At 43.2% G+C, this 18,745-nt stretch overlaps 4 protein-coding genes and 1 non-coding gene across 6 annotated transcripts in view; 1 reads left to right on the top strand and 4 right to left on the bottom strand.

The window, feature by feature from the left end:
• Window positions 1–306, top strand: part of LOC144470726 (uncharacterized) — a 2,797-nt gene extending 2,491 nt beyond the window's left edge. The window contains exon 6 of the mRNA XM_078182208.1: window positions 6–306. Coding sequence (XP_078038334.1) covers window positions 6–306 — 301 coding nt within the window. The remainder of the gene's footprint in view (window positions 1–5) is intronic.
• The window catches only part of Numb (NUMB endocytic adaptor protein), a 41,195-nt gene extending 31,655 nt beyond the window's left edge, over window positions 1–9,540 (bottom strand). The window contains exon 1 of the mRNA XM_078184633.1: window positions 9,095–9,540. The gene's annotated coding sequence lies outside the window, so the exon portion shown is untranslated. The remainder of the gene's footprint in view (window positions 1–9,094) is intronic.
• LOC144472678 (U1 spliceosomal RNA) lies at window positions 2,622–2,784 on the bottom strand. Its single transcript, XR_013494447.1, has one exon. It is a non-coding gene; the product is annotated as a U1 spliceosomal RNA (small nuclear RNA).
• Window positions 9,541–10,804: 1,264 nt separating the features above from the next.
• LOC144472010 (cytoplasmic dynein 2 light intermediate chain 1) lies at window positions 10,805–12,889 on the bottom strand. 2 transcript variants are annotated; one of them, XM_078184642.1, is made up of 8 exons: window positions 12,795–12,889; window positions 12,527–12,644; window positions 12,326–12,427; window positions 11,866–12,192; window positions 11,630–11,787; window positions 11,315–11,558; window positions 10,973–11,219; window positions 10,805–10,889 (listed from the first exon to the last, which is right to left on the bottom strand). In XM_078184642.1, exons 1-7 carry the CDS (start codon window positions 12,809–12,811, stop codon window positions 11,148–11,150), a joined length of 1,038 nt encoding a protein of 345 aa, XP_078040768.1. In that variant the 5' UTR covers window positions 12,812–12,889; the 3' UTR covers window positions 10,805–10,889; window positions 10,973–11,147. The 2 variants fall into 2 exon arrangements, with proteins under 2 accessions (XP_078040768.1, XP_078040776.1); XM_078184650.1 differs by lacking the exon at window positions 12,795–12,889 and having other exon boundaries at window positions 12,495–12,787.
• A 115-nt stretch (window positions 12,890–13,004) lies between these two features.
• On the bottom strand, window positions 13,005–18,689 carry Scat (VPS54 subunit of GARP complex scat). The gene is made up of 13 exons (XM_078184614.1): window positions 18,442–18,689; window positions 17,833–18,211; window positions 17,652–17,754; window positions 17,399–17,562; window positions 17,126–17,325; window positions 16,870–17,055; window positions 16,668–16,794; window positions 16,315–16,569; window positions 15,809–16,234; window positions 15,455–15,735; window positions 15,169–15,386; window positions 14,886–15,099; window positions 13,005–14,821 (listed from the first exon to the last, which is right to left on the bottom strand). Exons 1-13 carry the CDS (start codon window positions 18,537–18,539, stop codon window positions 14,560–14,562), a joined length of 2,913 nt encoding a protein of 970 aa, XP_078040740.1. The 5' UTR covers window positions 18,540–18,689; the 3' UTR covers window positions 13,005–14,559.
• Window positions 18,690–18,745: the final 56 nt, after the last annotated feature.

Here is an 18,745-nt window from a genome sequence, read left to right as displayed (position 1 = left end):
GAAAGTACGACAACGCAGTCGCCTTCAACTTCTACTGAATCGACCTCTACGACAACATCGTCACCTTCAACTGAAGGTACAACTGCCAGTACCACAACACAATCGCCTTCAACATCTACTGAATTGACCTCCACGACAATGTCGTCTCCTTCAACTGAAGGTACTACACCAAGTACCACAACGCAATCGCCCTCAACATCTACCGAATCACCTGATGACTGTGATGATGGAGATGATGAGGATGAGGATGGAGATTCCAATGAAGACGATTGCGGTGAATCCTCGGAGGAAGATGATTGCAATTAGGATTACTACAGTTTGATATTGTATTTTATTTGGCACGAGTGAGCTGATATTGTTGCTGATATCTAGTTCTGTGTGCATTCCATTGTGATGCTCATGTGAACTCTAATTATGTTTGCGAGTTGCAGATAGTTAATTATATATTGTAAGATATGTTATTCCTTATTTTTATATAGATTTTTCTTGTCCGTTGTTTAAATGCAATGGTTAGTGCCATCGTCATTTAAAAAGTTGTTTGTGTCTTATTTTATGTGTTAAAATATTATTTTATGTATATAGTACATGTATGCACGGAGGTGATATGTATTGTACCATATGTTGCGTTCCTTTATTATTATTATTCGTGGTGGTTTAATAATATTATGTATTCCACACTTCGGATGATTAACCTTAGTAAATCTTTGTGTAGACTTAAGATTCAAGTAGCTGGTCTTCTGATTTATATATTAAATGCAATATAGCTAAGATATGGCATGGTCTACTCTTTTACTTTAAGTATGGTGAATATTATTTTTCCTTCTTCAATGGCATCAAAAGATTGTAAGAATTGCAATTTGGCGCATCTACGAAATCAGACTAAGTTAATGTATTGTTTAGGTAAAATAATTTGAATGGTGCGTTGATCTCTTTGATACTTTTAAAATCGTGGTCATATTTATCTTTTATAAGTTTAATTTATGGTCTTAGGCCATCCATATATATCTTTCAACATTATTTACTAACGAATATTTGATGCTATTGAAGATTTACTGTCAGAATACAACGCATTCTGGACTGGATTGAACAAAACCACAGTGGAATTTTTTATGTTTTTGTGTCCGTTCGGTTGATTGTGATGTACGTATTTCCTCAGGTAGAGTTCCCTGATTCAACAGTGGCCACAAATTCGTCTTCCACAGTACTCTCCGACAGTGTACGCTCGTCTTGCAGTCCTTAAATATTTATTCAGTACTATTTAATTGAAAATTTATCCGCAATGCCTATGATTATCCACCGAAAGTACAGATAACATGCTGTATAATCTAGTGTCTGAAGAAACGGAGGAACGTGCTTTGCTCTTTTTCCATGGTATTGTCTTATTTATCGTTTTCCGTCACCAGACATTTTTCAAGACCATCAAGGAAACGCGTAGACGTGCGAGAACGAAACCGCAAGTCCGCAGAACCGCAAGATACGCGAAAGCCACCGCTTCCTACGTCAGCTTCAAATCAAATTTCTTTCTTCAAGTATTTTATACTTCGCCTACCGACGAATTAGACAACTATAATTATTTTCAGAAGCTTTGGTTATAATCACAAGCTCAATTAATAACCCTTCCATAAAATAAAATATATTAATTTCTTACTATTAAAATTCAATTTTCACACATTTAATTACATTGTACGAATTACGGTCCTCGCATGAAAGTAGCTGAAATCCGTGTCGTTAATCAAAACTAATCTTACGCGAATACGTCACAAAAAGTCTTCTCGTCTGATAAGATAAGAGTGTGCAAATTTGATTCCACGCCATCTCTCTCCGCGTACGAAGCTGTTCATTCTCGCCTGGAATTTCTTGAACAACGATATGCACTTCCGATCGAGCTCCCGAGAAAGGGGGGCAGTGCTTTCATCTGAAGATCGTGATAAGAAATTTGAAATTTCTGGAGTGCCAATACACACCAAGGACTACTTTAAAAGCTACTCGAAACGCTTCGAAACGATGATCCGTGGCTGAAGAAGTGTCTCCCAAGCTGGCAAAAATAGCTAATCTAACGTAGGACGAGCTGTAAAGGACATAAGGAATAGGATTCTAGTTTCAACTGTGATCAACCAATGGCGCAGAGGCAATGTGATACTGGTATGAAAATTAATGTCTCCATAAAAAAATTGAAATATTTCTTGCGATGCGTTGCGCAATTATTAATACGTTTATTATCAACAGATAGAAAATAGTGTACATTGCTTTTCAAAATTACATAAATGTTATAAGATATACTATTACTAATAAATTAATGGACAGGTATAATAATAAATACCTATATCATTATTCCACGATGAACCAAGTTATTACGAACGCTAAAGAAATTATAATACTAGGGAAGTGTAAGAAAAAAATCCGAACCTAGTTGTTTGTGATTTATCGTGAATAATGGCCCACCTCCTCCCCCTAGTTCGAGGAAGGAGAATAGAATTTAGAACGAGTCAACGCGACAAGGTAGGAAGAACGAATAGAGAGGGGAAGAACTCTGGAACGAGTTCGGCAATTGTTTCACGTCCAATATGTTCCGATCGCGCTCTGCCAGGAGATATATAAAAGATGTGTTTCTATTTCAGAATCCGGGACAGCGCGTACGCAGGTCCCGACTACCAAAAATTGTGCGCTCGATATACCCACATTAGGAGTATTCGCAAGGTTCAGCCCAGCCACGGTGCAATGGAAGGGCCTTGCCCAGAAGGAACCGCCTTCGTGATCACGGTGTCCTCCGCGCCAAGTAAGTTATAGCTCGACTCCATTCCCGGGAAACTTTATTGGTTCGCGATCTGTTTTTTCTCGCGAGAGATCGCCTAGGGTGCGAATGTCATCTAGTGGCCATACACCGATCATCGACGAAACGATCGACGTTCGCGATTTTCGGGCGATCTCTGTTCGGTATACTCATTGATTTTCTAGCCAAGAACGGTCAACTGTCTTCACCGTATAATCGTGGCCCGAGAAATGAAATGAGCATCGATCGACGCGGTTCGACGCGTCGGCCACATCGGCCGCATTAGAGCAAGATTAAAACACAATAAAAAAGGAAAAGTACTTCAGTATTTATATTGTGAACCAGTCCCTCTAACATTTATAAAAATATTCGAATGTTTGGACCAGTTTGAAGAAAATTAAGCCGTTTTAAAAAGTTGCTCCTTACTGTACGTACAATGTCCATTGTACATCATATATTGTAACCGTAATCCATAACTTTCTCTTCCTAGGTTTTAAATAACATCTTATGTGTGCAGATATCTTTCTTCGTCTACGATCTACATACAGTCAACTATGGTATTTCATCTGTACGACGTAAGCTAATGTAAAATGGCGCACAGTGCCGCATGACTTTGCGATTTTGTGATTATGCACATTTCTCTGCGAAGAAGGCTACACTCGAATGGAAAAGGATTCTAAGGGTAAGAATCGCGACCGTAAAACCCTTCTCGAATAACTTATTTGAACCTGAACACTCCCGCCTGATTTTCTATTATTGTATGAATAAGTCTAGGCGACGATGCGGCGACGCGACGAGATACGCGGTCGCGCGAAAGAAGGAAACGAGGAACACGGGGGCACACGCTCGATGCGCCGCAAATATTCATGAGTCCAGCAGCTTTTTCTCCAAAGCCCGGTGCTTATTTGTGTATCAACTGTAACGCGAAGATACCAAGGACACGTGGTGTTCAAGGTGTACTATTAAAAAAAGAACGACTGGCAACCTCCGATCAATGTGGCTGCCTTGAGTGGGAACTCGACATGTACGTTCACGTGTGCGTCTATACGTGTGTGTGTGTAGTTCGCCGCCGGGAATCCATCGGTGCTCGACGGAACCTCTTTCAGCTATAAAACACAAAAAAACGAAACGACTCGATTGCTTCGTCGCGGTATCGGTATTTCATTAAAGCCGAGTAAAAGGAATCGGTGTATCGACACAATAGGGCACAGAGTGGCGTAAAGAATTCAACTCTATCCCCTCTCTCGGTCGCTTCGATCGACCCCCATCTCGCGCGCGACACGCGAGACATCTCCGATAAACCAAAATATTTTTCGAAGCAACTAGAAATCCCCGTAGAATCTCGAACAGATCACACGACTGTCCGAACACCAAAGACTTGTCTCTACGGCAACAGGAAGAATTAATCGAACAAATAAACACCGGCTAATCCGGTATCGGCCGACCTGGACTGCGCCGGGACACTGCAGTTGTTCCTTAAGTAATCGGATTCATGCAAAACAGACACCGATGAAAACGGATACGCGCTTCCGCGTGCAAATATCTGACACTGGCGCGGCTCTAAAGCGGATTTCTGCGGACCTTGAAACCGTCGAATTTAGCTTTCTCGCAAGTGGAGCACGCTATCGCGCCTTGGATTTTCGTCGGAACGCCTCGGCCAGTAGAACCTGTTGAAGAGGAATTTGCGTAATAGCAGGTTTCGAGCCAAGGAGGTCGCTGCTTCGCAGAGTATTTTTATGCGATTCACCTATTTTTCTTTTTCGGCGCAACAAAACACGACCTGCTTTTTCCTTCCTCGCGCCGCGCCACGCCGAGAGAGATTTTACCGACGCGATAGGTCGGCCGCTTGATAAATCTTTGAGGAACAGCAGCGATCCTGAAACTGGGACAATGGCTAACGACATCTGCGTTTAGCTTCGAGACCTGCACAGCGCATCGCGGCATTCCGAGACGCCCCCGTGTTCGGAGGTCGGTAACGATGATTAATTATCGAACAGTCTGTTGTAATTAATCGCGAAATTCTACGGGAACGGATCAAAGGGTTCGAAGGATTTGAGTAGAACACGGCGAAGCTCGTGATCCAGATGCTGATTTGTAGCGCGGCGCTCGCGAGAAAGGCGATGTGTGTCGTTGCTGGAGGTTGCTTTGGAGCGAGAGGACGACAAAGCGGACCGTCACCCACGTAGATCAGTTTTCGTCACGCTCTTACGGCTACGCGGCAATGCGAGAACGCGTTTCGTAACGTAAACACGTAGCCGGACGGTTATACACCGTATCCGGAGCGATGCTCCTTCGAGAAGCCCGTTACTTCGTCGAATTTGAGCAGCCGCGGCTACCTGCACGCTTCCAAAACGGAAGACGCGAAGCCGTTCAATCTAACGACCTATCGTCGTCGAACCGGCGAAGGATTGCGTTTCCTCCGGCCCCTGACGAAACCCCTATTCCCCCTTGGTAACCTATCCGTCGACCGGACAAATTGCTTTTTCCGTGCGCGATTTGTTGGTTTCGCTTCCGACGATCGAGCTCCACTGAAATTTGATTCATTGTTTCAGGTGTACCGAACGAATGTTGTAAACGCCACGGGCCGACGCGTTCGGCAAAATTCTCGCAGCGAAGAGTCCGATACGGTGGTAACGCCGCAGTCGTCTGCATTGCAGTTTGCCACGACTACCGAGTCTCGTGTGACACACTAACGGAGGAAGTACGGTGGCATAATAAATGTCACGTGTACGGTAAGGACAGTCTCGCAGGCAACGTGCCTCTGAAATTATCGCGCAGCACACGCTCGAATGCGCCTATCGCGATACGAGGCGATGACGGCGCGGCATTTCGGCGGGAGCGACGCGATATGCATTCTGATTTAATTTCGCAGGTGAGCCGCGGGGAATATTCGGAAGGTCGTGCCGCTCGCACGATCGTCGCCGAGCCAGACAAATTTCCAGGTCGGGAACGTCTGTTGCGTAAGCACGATGCTGACATTACACCGAAATCAACGGGAGCGGATAAACCAGGAAAAAAAAAAGGTGGACTGCATAGGGACAGGATCTGAGATCACCGGAGGGGGGGGGGGGGGGGGAGAGTAACGGTGTCATGGCTGCGGAAACATTTTCCGCGTAATTCTCTGTCCGAACCAGTGAACTTGACCACGATTTGATATTAAGCCGGCGCGGGTCGATAATGCCACCGTGAGGAGAACGAGGAAGGGCTCTCCAGCAAACGGTGTAATAATATCTCCGGGATCGCCGTCGAATAGGTTGTCACAAGAAAGCGATGGCCGCCTGGTTAGCCGCCGGTCGACTGCTATCTAACGAAACCGGTTGGTCGCCGGCCATTTTTTTCCCCGAAGCGAATGTCCTACCACGCTCTCCCAGGAATACATCACCGAAGTGTCAGCCGCACGCTTCGCGCTCTCGCGTCGTTCCACCCTGGGACAATAGATGAATTGTTCCAAGGATAACGAGCGTTTGCTTCGTTATGGAGTACAATTGACCCGGTTGCCACGTGGCGCACGCACGTACGTGCCTTCCAGTCTGTCGGAGGTATCTGTTCAATTACGAGGACCATGATCGTTATCCGTGTGCTCGCTGATTGTTCGTTGGACCGAGCCGCGAGAAGATTTCGGCAGAAATTAACTTCCGATCCGAACGACAGAAACGGCGATCGATGACGGTTGTTGGATCGGCTAGATCGTTTCGTTATCGGTCACAGTTACGTATCGATCGATAATCCGCGTCTAGAGCGTTATCGGCGATCTACAAATACAGACAGTCATGCTCCAAATATCTAATCGGCTGGCGTAGTGCGATTCGGATAGGCTTCGCGTGATCGAAAATAAAACGCTCTCCGCGGTGCATTACGGTTACGCGATACACTTTATTAACGTGTCTCGAATGCGCAACGGTAATCACGGATACCGCCCTTCCTCACTACCATCTTCGGTCAGGTTCGGAGAACATTTCTTTCGTAATCACGCCGGCCGTTCCTTTCCCTCGCCGCGCGAACGCCCGCAAATTAATATACACCGTTCCCTTTTTCGCGTAGGAACAGGTCGTCGCGCCGCGCGGCAACGATCTTTTTTCTAGGAAATTTGACGCTCGCCCAGCCGGAAATCCAATCGTCGCTCGTAAAAATATAAAACCGCATAGACGAGGCTCGTCGGAGCATCGTTCGTCGGGAAACGTTCGCGACTGGTTAAAAATCACCGATTTCCATTGCCCGCGGATAATCCCGGTGAATTCTCGGTCATAGTTCACAGCGTGCTCGGAATCGCGAAGCGAGCCGTAATAAATTCTCCGGCAAAATAAACCGGCCGCCGTGAAACACGGAGTACGATGACATTAAATAAACGAGCGGAGAAAATAAATAAGCCGCGGATTAGAAGGGCGACGCGATTGCACCTCCAAGAACTGGAGCGACGAAAACACTGCTCGATCGTGCTTCTATCATTCGGTTATATATTTCCGTGGAACGGCGAACATTTTTATAAAAGATTTCTTAACGCTGCGTAGAACTTCCGCGACGGGCAACTGCTTCGTGAAAAATTGAAAATTCGAGCGATTCAACGGAGCTAAAGGAGAGATATCGCGATTGCAATTATTTCGATGCACCACCGCAGCGAACCACCGCACCGTGGCAATGCAGGATTCGTTATGTTATGATTCGCAATTTTGTTGCAGGTATTATTCGAGGCATCGCCGCGTTCTTGTTCGACGAAGAATAAGAGAAGGCAATCGATTACAAGCTCTTGTGGACGGTCTACACGGCGGTCCGATAAATTTCGTGTGACGGCGCAGGATCGTTTCTCGGAGAAAAAGAAAGAACGAGGCGAGACAACGTCAGCGAAAAAAACGGATCGGAGCGCGGGTGTTTGAGAGAAATTTGAATAGCACGCCGAATCGGGGCGCCGTTGTACGTCTAATCGAGTACTGCATTGGCGTCCCGACGACCTGGCTCCACCAGGTACGTAACTATTGCACATGATCGCCGGCTCGCGGGAGACCCGGTCACACGAACACGGGAACACGCTCGGATTTCTTGGCTCCGTGTCTGCACGTACACAGGTGCAAACCTGTTGGTCGCTTTTACCTGCTCGATCGATGGACTACAAAACGAAATATCGGATGCACGCGTGGGAAGCCTGACGTCACGATCGAACAATCTTTTTCGTTTCTGCGAAGCCAAGGCCTGGCCTCGAAAGTCGGAAGAGGCCGCGACCGGGAACGTCTTGCCCGAAATGGGATTCGGGATCTTGATCCGAGCGAGCGTTAAGCCGGTGGATTTAAAGCGGATATATGCTAACCTTCCAGTCATTAACAGATAAGCGGATTTGACTAAGGACGCGGTCTCGCATACCGCCAACAAAAGAACGCCGCGGTACGGAACTGTGCTTAATTGCTTCAACGACAAAGATTTGCTCAGAGATACTACCTTGCTCCTCCCTGCTGATTGTTTCGCAACGACTGTAAACAACGAGGAACCGAATCCTTTCGGCGGATCGGTCGCTGGAGTGAAAAGAAAAAAGAGATTCAAGGTGTCGAAAACTTGCTCGCACCCGCACCTATCGGTAATCAATACTTTAAAAGCTTTTGGACAGCTGTAACTGGTAAAACGCTAATTATATACCGCAGCGTCGAGAACCCTCCTGCGCAAACTATGTTTTCGAACGATCTCCGCCCGACTTTGAAACGTGTTCGAGCATATTCCAGTCGCAGACGATGCCGGCGGAAGCCGAGTCGTACAACAAATCCGATCGTCGTCCAAACAATTTGATCGGCGGCTGATCGCGTCGAGAAACGATGACCGATTTGCACGCGAACGAAGAGAGGCTGTCGACCATCGAAATAGACCAGTTTCCGCTCGAACTGGCAATGATCGTTCCGCATAATTAGCTTGCGTTGCTCTTGTTACCTTGTGCTCGGTCAGGGCAGCAAGAGCGAGTGTCAGAGCTACGGTCAGAGGGTCGCGCGTTCACGATGAACGGGGGTGGCGTGTGCTCTCTCGCAAATCGGCGAAACCGGACGCGTGATCACGCGCGGAACCGATATTGATCTACCGTGAAACTGGATCGTCCGGCGTTCGAAGATGCTCCTAAGGAGACAGACGTGCGGATAACTGTCCGGGGAGGGCGCGTTCACACCGGAATCGATAAACGCGAGAGAAGCGACCGCAGGAGGGGGGCAATTCTGCGATCACCGCTATATACGACGTCGATCGGCAAAGAGAACGTGTTTTCCAGCGATCTTGGTTTTTTATCGATCGGATATCACGGACAGGTTGTAAAAAGATCCGAGGTAGAAAGCACTATGCTACTGCGTCAAGACTCACCTATGGTCGATCGGCGGCCGGCGCAGCTCCGTTCGGGGGATGATTACGAAACTCCCGGCGCCACGACTTCCGGTATCAATCGGTGGCTTCCGACATTCGGTGCGGACGAGTTTGGAAATCACTGTCTGAGGATAGGGGAGAGAAATTGCGCGGATAACGCCGAGGGAGACGGACCGAGCGGCTAGCGTGCGAGAGGAGAAGGAGAGAAGAGAGTTAAGGGGAACGAGGGGCGAGGAGCGAGAAGAGAAGTACGAGGTGGTGCGATAACAGATAGCCTGCCGCGGCGGAACAGTGCCGTGGCGAATATTCGCGTGGACAGTTGACGGTGTTCGGTTGCGGCGCGACTAGCCCGGCGAGACCACTGGACACGCGGTAGTTCTCTATCACAGCGGCATTTTCACTGAGGAAACACCGAGGCCAGAAAGCGAGAGGCCCGCGACCAAGCGGAAAACCCCCCAGCCGGATCTCGTTTTCGTAAACGCTCGACTCCGACTATCCGTGTATCGGGAGCGACCCGTGGCTCGGGCGCAAGCGCGTCGCTCCGCAACGCGCAAGCGTCACCGTTCGCTGACGACGCTCTGCTCTGCTCTGCTCCGCTCTGCTCCGCTTTGCTCTTATCAGCGCACCGCTCCGCTGCCGCTAGAAACGAGGGAGATCCGCTGTCACGGTGCCCACCACACCGTCGCGACGCCTAGCGTCGCCTCTTGTTGCCTCTGGTCGCCTGCCATGGCACGCCGCGCTATCTTTGCCCTTTAAACAGGACCGCCAAGAACGCCTGCGCGACCGCCGGACTATCAACACCCCAGGGGCGAGAACCACCTCCAGACCCCTGCTTGCTACTCCAATTATGTCTCCGAGGGGTTCCCTGCCCTTGGGACGCGAACTCTAACCATTCTCTCGTCATTTCCCTTCGACAAAACCGGCATCGTTATCAACGCCACGAACAAGCACAAAAATTCGGTGAAACGCGAGCAATTGGTTTAACTCCCTCGACGTCGTCTGAGTAGCACTCGTGACGAACGTCTTAAATGGAACCTTCTAAATAGAAATGTTATTAATTGCTTTATCGATGGAAGCGTCTGCGGATATAATATGGTATGACCCCTTCGTCATAATAAACTAAAGTTTTTACGGACAGAGGGGCAGAAAGCGTTTGTGTCGAGGGTATCCTGCTATAGGGCAGCCGCATCTGTTCTTCTGTTAACAATAGGTTTACGAGAGCCGTAAATGTGACAGATTACAAATTTCTTCAATGCACGATTATTGAGATTCTAAGCAAGCGTTTATGAAAAATTAATTCGAGAACTTTGTTTCTTTATTATCATACAAATCTATATCTATAGTATTATAAAAATTATTTTGGAACGTAGTTGTGATTTCTTGTTATAAACAGCGAAGTAAATGTGGACATACAATAAATATAAATTTCATTTTTATACTAGAAAGTTATCAAGGACACAGAAGTTACTATAGCCATGAGAAAAACTGCAGTGGAAAAGGTTGATAAAACGATGGCTGGGGAGTTAAGATTTATTCACCCTCGAAGAGTCTACCTGCAGGTTGAAAGACTGAATGCGGTTTCTTCGCCAACTGCGAATTTTGTAAATGATGACTTGCGATACCTTACAAATACCGCGGAAACAACTCGCGCTTGACCATAAGCGATTGTGTCGTGCAACATAATTGCTGCCGTCTTATAGATAAGCTTTATCACCGGCATTCTTATCGTTGTTGACATTGCAGTAGTAAGGCTTCACCGTTCGGACCAAGTTCGAATTACGAAACGAAGGTACCTCTAAAAAAGGACAATTGTTTTTCTTTTTTATGAAAATCTTTTTATTAAAATTTCTTTGTTAAAATCTCTTTATTTTAGACTACTTTTATTTGAACGTCACCAGAGCTATATTTCTGCGAAGCTGTCGCAACATTTCGGTAGAAATCTGACCAGGCGATGCTACTCACTCGGGAGATTCTCCGAATCTCGGCTGGATCGAACACGTGAAAAGAATTCGCGATAGATCCGTACGGCGAAACGACGTTATCTAACCGCGATCTATGACGGATCCGGAATGGGAATTTGAGGTGTTCGACCTTCCAACATATTGTGGAGGAGAATACCAATTTCCTGCGGACAGATTTGCACAGTGGGAAACATGTTAAATTAATAAACCGTGTTCGGGAGTCGAGAGCCATGCACGAATATGTATACCAGGACCGTACCTCTTCTCTTTGTGCTCGCAATCTGTCGATAATCGGTTCGTTAAAGTTGGGATCGTTGCTCGGATCCTCCAAGATAGTATCGTTGCTTCTGGACAGTTGCGGTACACGAGAGATATAAATCTGTTTGATGGCGTCTAAGATGGCCGAGGGTCTCGCCTGAGGGAATTGCAAATCAATCGAGGAGAATGAATCGGCGCCGGCTGGCACCGCTAACGGCTTCTCGAAATCCGTACACTTTCCACCGCTGAAGCATTCCAGATACATTCAATTTCACGAACAAAGTTTTAAACGACAAGCATCGGAAAAACAACTCACGAAAGTTGAGTACCAAATCCGCAATGTGCCAGGAGATCTTTGGTTTTTCGCATCATAATTTTATCTTTCGACGAGTGATAGTAAAGGCCTGCGCCCAAGATGTGAGCGACTGCCCTCAGCGTTTTCCCGACTAATTCCTTTTTATTCATATCGAAATCCTACCGCGAAATTAACGGGACTCGTTATTTGAACGGGGAAGAAATACTTTTATCGGCAACCACGAACATCCGAGATACCTTGAATTTATCGTATTTGCCTCCTACGATGCAGAGTTTTATCGGAAAAGGATCAACTTCCTTTTCCAACTTCGTATTCCGTTCGTTCAATCGGCGTGTCTTAAGTCCCTCAATCATCTTATCGTCATAACTCATCTTCATCGCGTTTCGAATTACCGATAGCGCTTCTTCGAGGGAGGACCATAAGTTTTCCGGTTGCGACAGATCCAGCATCATTATGATCGTAAGATGATGAGGTGAATGAGTCAATGACGATCCTGTCATGGCAGCGGACACCAACGAAGACGTCAAGTGACCCACTTCCCAAACGTGTACGATATTTTTTATCTGGGAAAGCATGAAATCAAGTGACTTCTCAAGTCGTCGAACGTTCTATTTTTACCAAGTAATTTTGCAATCATTTGTTTTATCGCTTAATTAATCGAAGTATTTAATCTACAACGGAAAAGAAAGCTCTTACTAAGCTCTTCCCGGCTTTACGACCAAAAGAATAATCGATCGTTATGGTTGGCTTCGGCGTTTCTTCTTTCTCAAGAAATCGATATATCATCGTCGTTTTACCCTAAAAATTTGATATCCCTTTTCATCCAAGTTCCAAAAGAAAATATGAAACAATTATCAAGGCAGACCATTTAATTCTCCAAATGATCCCGTTACATACGACTTTTGTGGAGCCAACAATAATAATGGAACGTTCGTGTGTCTCGTCTGGATCATTTTTGCGACGCTGTTCTTCCTCTAAACAGAGTCGCACCGCCGCGTCTCTCATATTGCCGTCGCTAAAAAGTAATTGTAATCACAGAAAAAGCAATTTAATTTACTACTACAGATGACATTAAAAAGAATAAACCACTTGCTATCACTTCGAGAGCAGGCTTTATCTAACACGAATGAACTGTTGATGAAAATTAACGTAAGAATATACATACGAATTTTTGTTCGTCATGTTTTTGTTCAAAGTACAGACTCTAGACTAACATAAAATATAAGACACGGAAATTCTTCTTTCTTTAGGTTATGATAATGTTTAGGCATTGGTTGCTATGGTAATGCTACCTTGGTGTATCCGCCTGATCGTGTTCGTTGAGTGGGATTGGTGTATGCTCGGTAAATAAATATAACGTGTAAGAATATTTTATATAGCATAATCTTTATATTCATTTTTATAATACATTATGCAGTAATTTAATGAGGTATGGTACATCTAAGTTGTTATCTATACCTCTATATGGAACGCGTGATGATTCAACAAGACGTCGTCAGTCTTGATAAAACAGTTCGCAACAATTCATATTAATAACGAAAACCGTATCGTTTCAGACGACGAAAATTAGCTAGAAATGTTTAAAACATATCGATACATCTCTGCTGGACCATAACGCACAACTGTTTTCCTTAATAAATTATTTATGAATAAAAATACAACTGGTTACCGTGTTACTAATCTAGACCAAGTCTAGAGTGGAATGCACCAAATAAATAATAATTTATAATAAATTACAGATATTGCGTACACTAATGTAAATGATAATATTGCAAACAATGTGATGTACAACCCTAGGCAATAATAATATCTATTGTTTTATCTTTGGTCACAAAGATGGACAAAAATTTACGGCGATCCTTTTCGTTTTAAGCAGTCGTGAACCTTTGTGATGATTTAGTATTAAATTAATTCATACATTTTTTTCATCTTTTCTAAAAGGTTATTTGATTCGTTCAGAAAAACTTGATAAAAACATACCATCGGCAGCGGTCCGTTAATAAGCCACCCTTGCTATCAAGAACCTAATTGAACAATCTGCCGATAAAAACAGACCGATATAAGTAGTACGCGATATACATATAAAAATGTTCGAAAGATCATTATTAGATTTATTCCGACGGTACACTCTTTATAATCAGTCCAATACTAGCAGTGAACACAACAATGAAAGCAGTCATAATTTACGTAAATACGTTTCTCAGGTTTATGTCTTCCATATTAACCATCGAACTCGAGTGTGAGCGTTTCGACTCACGAAAAACATTCTAATTTGAATTATTATCAAATACACTGATATCTACGCGACAGAAAATAATTTAATGGCTAAAGTCTTGGTCCTTCTACTCCAACTTTATTATCTTATACCCGATAGTAATCAATTGAAATTAAGTAGCTCTTCCGAAGAAGAATTTTCTGTTTCCTTTCATGATTTGCACGATTCTTTGTTGTAGTCGTTCACACTCGTTGTATGAAAGTTTGCACCTGAACACTGTGGCATAACTGATCGTTTGGGAGACGAAACAGTATGAATAATGAAACTAGCTTATGATTAGTATTGAAACGTAGCCAACAACTGATACAAATAAAATCGTATTCCATTGAAACTATCCTTTAGTTTCCTGGTATCCAATAGCCTCCGAAATATCGAACACAGCATTTTATGAAAACACTGCACCATGGATTTTCCTTAGAATATTATAACGTTAAGCCGGCTCTATAATCCATACAACCTTACGAATAAAATAATTATAAATATCTCGATGGATGATTCCGGTATAAGCCACCATGTTTGAAAAATCCATTTGAAACGTTTATATCGGTAGGACGACTGCGAAGCGTGCGAAGGAAGACAATATAAGAAAGATTAGTCACCTCTTTCGGCAATACTTCATTGCCTCTATTATGCAATATATCACACGCTCTGCATGTTATCTAGTCCATATGTCACTCATCCAATTGTCATCTAACTCATTGGTGGGCAACACTTTCAGCTTTCGCAACGCCTCGAGATAAAAAGTGAGTTCCGACGTGACTATACCGTGTTGCGGGCCACCGTTATTCACTATATTCATTTTAACTAATTGTTCTCGGAGTTTCTCTTTAAAAGATGTGTTTACCGTGCGATACAAGATTTGTACTTCGACTGCAGGCAAAATACCAGAAACCGCTTCGTGTAATTTCATTAAATAGCTGCAATGAATAAAAATTCGTTTTACAATTCTGCAGTGATGACGTTGTCAGTCTCAGTACTTACTTTGAAATATTTCTGAACGAGACCGACGGTACAGGTGGTCGGGCTGTCCACTTTGATATTTGGCCACCTAGTAGATTGTCGACAATGGTAAGGATCTTGCTCTCAATCTCCTTCACGTGAGCTCGAATATCTCTTTCAACGCTATCCAACAAGGCAACACCGCCGCTTATGTTGGACGAACCAAATCCACGATTAGGGTTCTGTTCCGTCAGTGCTGCGTCCAAATGACAAATTAGATCAAAGTATAGAACAAATATCCCGCCATAATCTAAATGTTGCTTACATTGAAAGTGTGCCTTTACAAAAGGCATAAACCATAAGATTAGCTTCAAGCTTCGGGCAGCTAGCACTAGTATCGTGCTAGTAATTGTTTTTAAACCAGCAACTTGCATCGCGCCAGCGCCAAGTACAAGTTGACAGCAACGAGAATTATAATGACGTAATAATTCAGCTAGATGCCTTCCGATTGTTCCAGACAAGGCGACCAATTCGCTACCAGTTCTGTAATTACAATAAAATTTATTGCTTTTTGCTGTTTCATTGGAGCAAAATTTCAATTCAACAATTACCTGCAATATTCGTGAATCATTTGCATAAGCATCAATGCTGTGGCGACGACAGCATATTTTTCATCGCCTACTAGAATAAAATTTGGAACGTCGCTTTCTTTAGCTTTATCATCCGGCTTAAACTGATACGTTGGTATACATTTATTTTCATAAACGTAAGTCACCAAATATTGGAACTCAGGTGGTACGTCGGCCTGTTTCCATCTTTCGGACTCCAATAAAAGGGTAAGTTTTGTTTTAAGCTCGGTGTGAAATCTCTGAATGAACTTACTAGCTTGTGCCTATAACACCAAAAGATTTTTAATGGTCACCGTGATTTGATTAGATGAAAGTGTTTATTAGATGGTATTATACCTTAAAGGCAGACCGTAGGGCTGTACATTGCTTGCCGCAAAGTTTTCCGCAAGTTTCTGTAAATCCCTCGACCAAATTAGCCAACTGGCATACCTGAGCTGTGGTTGCCCTCTTACTCAACCAAGATGATTTATCGTTCCAATTTTGATTCTCTCTATCCTCTAACTTGTTACTTGCGTTCTCATTAATCGGTTTCTCTTTATCGTTTTGCGACTTATCTTTGTCATTTGCACCTGCAGAAAGCAGATTTCCCATTCGTTCATGACAGTAATCACAGACCGAAGTAATCATATCATTGAGTTTGGTCGTTACTCGCGAATGCTCTGCTCGAGTTAGTAGCCGATCCGGTATACTCTCATCGAATGAACCATCGCAAACTCGACCAGATGCAAGATCTACTGTGTCTCGCATTACGTCATGAACCGCCTGCAAGATGCAACAAATACTGACAATAAAAATACTCAAAATTATTTCAAATCAATTGTATTCCTTAGTCCGTTAAATACCTTTACACGCATGAGAAGAAATGTTAAAGATTGTATGGTGTTGTTCAACAATGTTAATCTTTCTGCTAGGGAGAGTCCTCCGACCTCTAGAGCTGCCGCTTGTTGATCGCTGCAACAGTCGCTCGCTGCCAAAGCTTCTATCACCCTTTGTTTGGTCACAGCTCTCACTGTCGTTATAGCTTCCTCTTTGTAAGTGTCCACAAATTGAAATTGCTTTTGCCGCAGTAAACCCGAAATGATCGACACAAGCTTATCCTGTTCGTTGAGGACGTACAAATGATCTCACTGGGAAGAGATGGATGACGATTTGTTCGCTAAGAATTTACGCTGCCAAAGATCGTGTGCATACTTACACCATCCAGAACACTGTTCTCACCACCTAACGGTCTATTCAAATCGGCCGTCGCGTACCTTTGAAACTCCGTGGACAACATTTTATCTACCAATCGCTCCATTTCTGTTAACTGAGAACTCAGATGTCTAAAAGAAATCACCAAAAAATTAATAGTACATCATATAAATTACTACAATCGTTTCCAATATAAATTAACGTACCTAAAGCTATGCACCCCATTCAACTCTTGTAAAAGTATCTCTTGAGTTGTGGAAATAAGATCTAAAGCTGCCACATAATCTGGGGTAGATAATAATAATTGTATCATCGGTTGACTTTGATGTACAGTGGCCATAAGTTTTAATTTTTCTTGAACTATTACTCGATTAGATCTTGCTTGCTCTAATCTAAAAAGTGGAAGTAACAAGGTAGCATCAAATGCACGGTAATATTGTAAAAATTATTTTTATGAATTACCGTAATATATTTAATGAATCATTGACTAGATGTCTATCAACTTGATGTATATTTTTTCTAAGAGCTTTGAGAACAGTAATAGTTTGTGTGAGTTGCTCCATTAAGGCATCATGAGAAGTCATAGCATGAAAAAATGCTTGAGATTTCGAAGCAACCTGTTCAGCTATTCTAACTTCCACAATATCTAAATAGTGACTTAACTGCAAGAAACATATTAATATTACTCATTACGTTTTGTAATAGTTTGTGTAACATATTTACTCATTCATGTACCTTTTCTTGCATTTGTTTTACATGCATAACAATATTAGAATCTTCGTTTAATAATCCATTTTTTGTGAATGGAAATACAGCATAAAAATTGTCTTTTTGAGAAAGATCCAGATTGGGTGTTAAAAAAATTTTTGGTATATTAGTTAAATCAAATTGCATTCGATCTGCACAAATAAACATTGTCTACTTAATGCAAAGATTTTTTATAATATTATAAGTACAGTACTGTAAATTATAAGATCGTTATTCTTACCCGAGCATTTAACTTTTCTTAAGTTTGGAAAATTTTGTAATAATTCATTAGGTGTAGTTGGTCTATTTGCATTTGAATTCATACGAGAATGCTTTCTGAATCTCTGCAAATAAAATATCATATTAAAAGATACATTTTCTGAAAGATTAAAAAATTTTAGGTTAAGGAATAAACGGGTTACCCTGGCAATTTTTTTTAAGTAAGACTCAAAGTGCTGCATGGTAACTTCAGGAAGGTATGGACTTTTAGGTATATCAACTTTCTCTACAAATCCATCCCCCCAAGTGCGTGTTAGAAAGTTACTCTGCTTTCCCTTAAAGGGATCATTTAAAACAGCTGGCAAGTTCTGTGCAGCAGAGTATACAGTCCACGAAGAGGAAGGCTCTGATAATTGGCCATTGCTCTTGCTTTGCTGTTGCATTGCTGCATGCTTGGTGGCATGTGCTACATAATCTTTATCGGAAACACCTTCCACAGGAAGACTAGTGCATACTCCATTATAACCGTAGAGACAAACAAAAGATCCTCCTTCTCTGGCACAATGCTGATCTCTCAGGTGCCTAAATTTAAATTACATAATTTGTTATCCTACCTGATATCATTTTATGAGCACTAATCGCTAAGCGATGTGCACACAATGAAATGTTGTCAGCTTGACACATTAATCATTACCAAGGTTGTACGATTATGACAATTATGAACGAAATATGCTAGAATAAGTTGAATGATAAAGCGCTTACAACACTTAAAGTAATTTCAATAGGCACATAAATTCTATAAACCGACCCACCTGACAAAATCTTCTATTTGCTTGAACGAAAGGTTAGTGCAATATTCGCAGATCAGGATCGTGCCCAACGATTCGGATCCTTTCATGATCTTCGCCATTTTCCATTTGAGGCACTACGTTGACATCCCGCCACTGTTTCACTTATTTTATTATGCATCGAGCAGATTTGACACATTAAACGTATAATTATTTCGCGATCTCATTTATCTACTATCGTTCATTGTCAAATGTATTCTTATCATCCGTGAATACACGTTTCACGATTGGACTCAGGCTAGCCAACTGAAAACCACGCACAACAGTA

Source organism: Augochlora pura, chromosome 1, assembly GCF_028453695.1.
Source record: "Augochlora pura isolate Apur16 chromosome 1, APUR_v2.2.1, whole genome shotgun sequence".
Taxonomy (NCBI): Eukaryota; Metazoa; Arthropoda; class Insecta; order Hymenoptera; family Halictidae; genus Augochlora; species Augochlora pura.
Note: the sequence above shows the minus strand (reverse complement) of the source record. Positions and strands in the feature narration are given on the sequence as shown.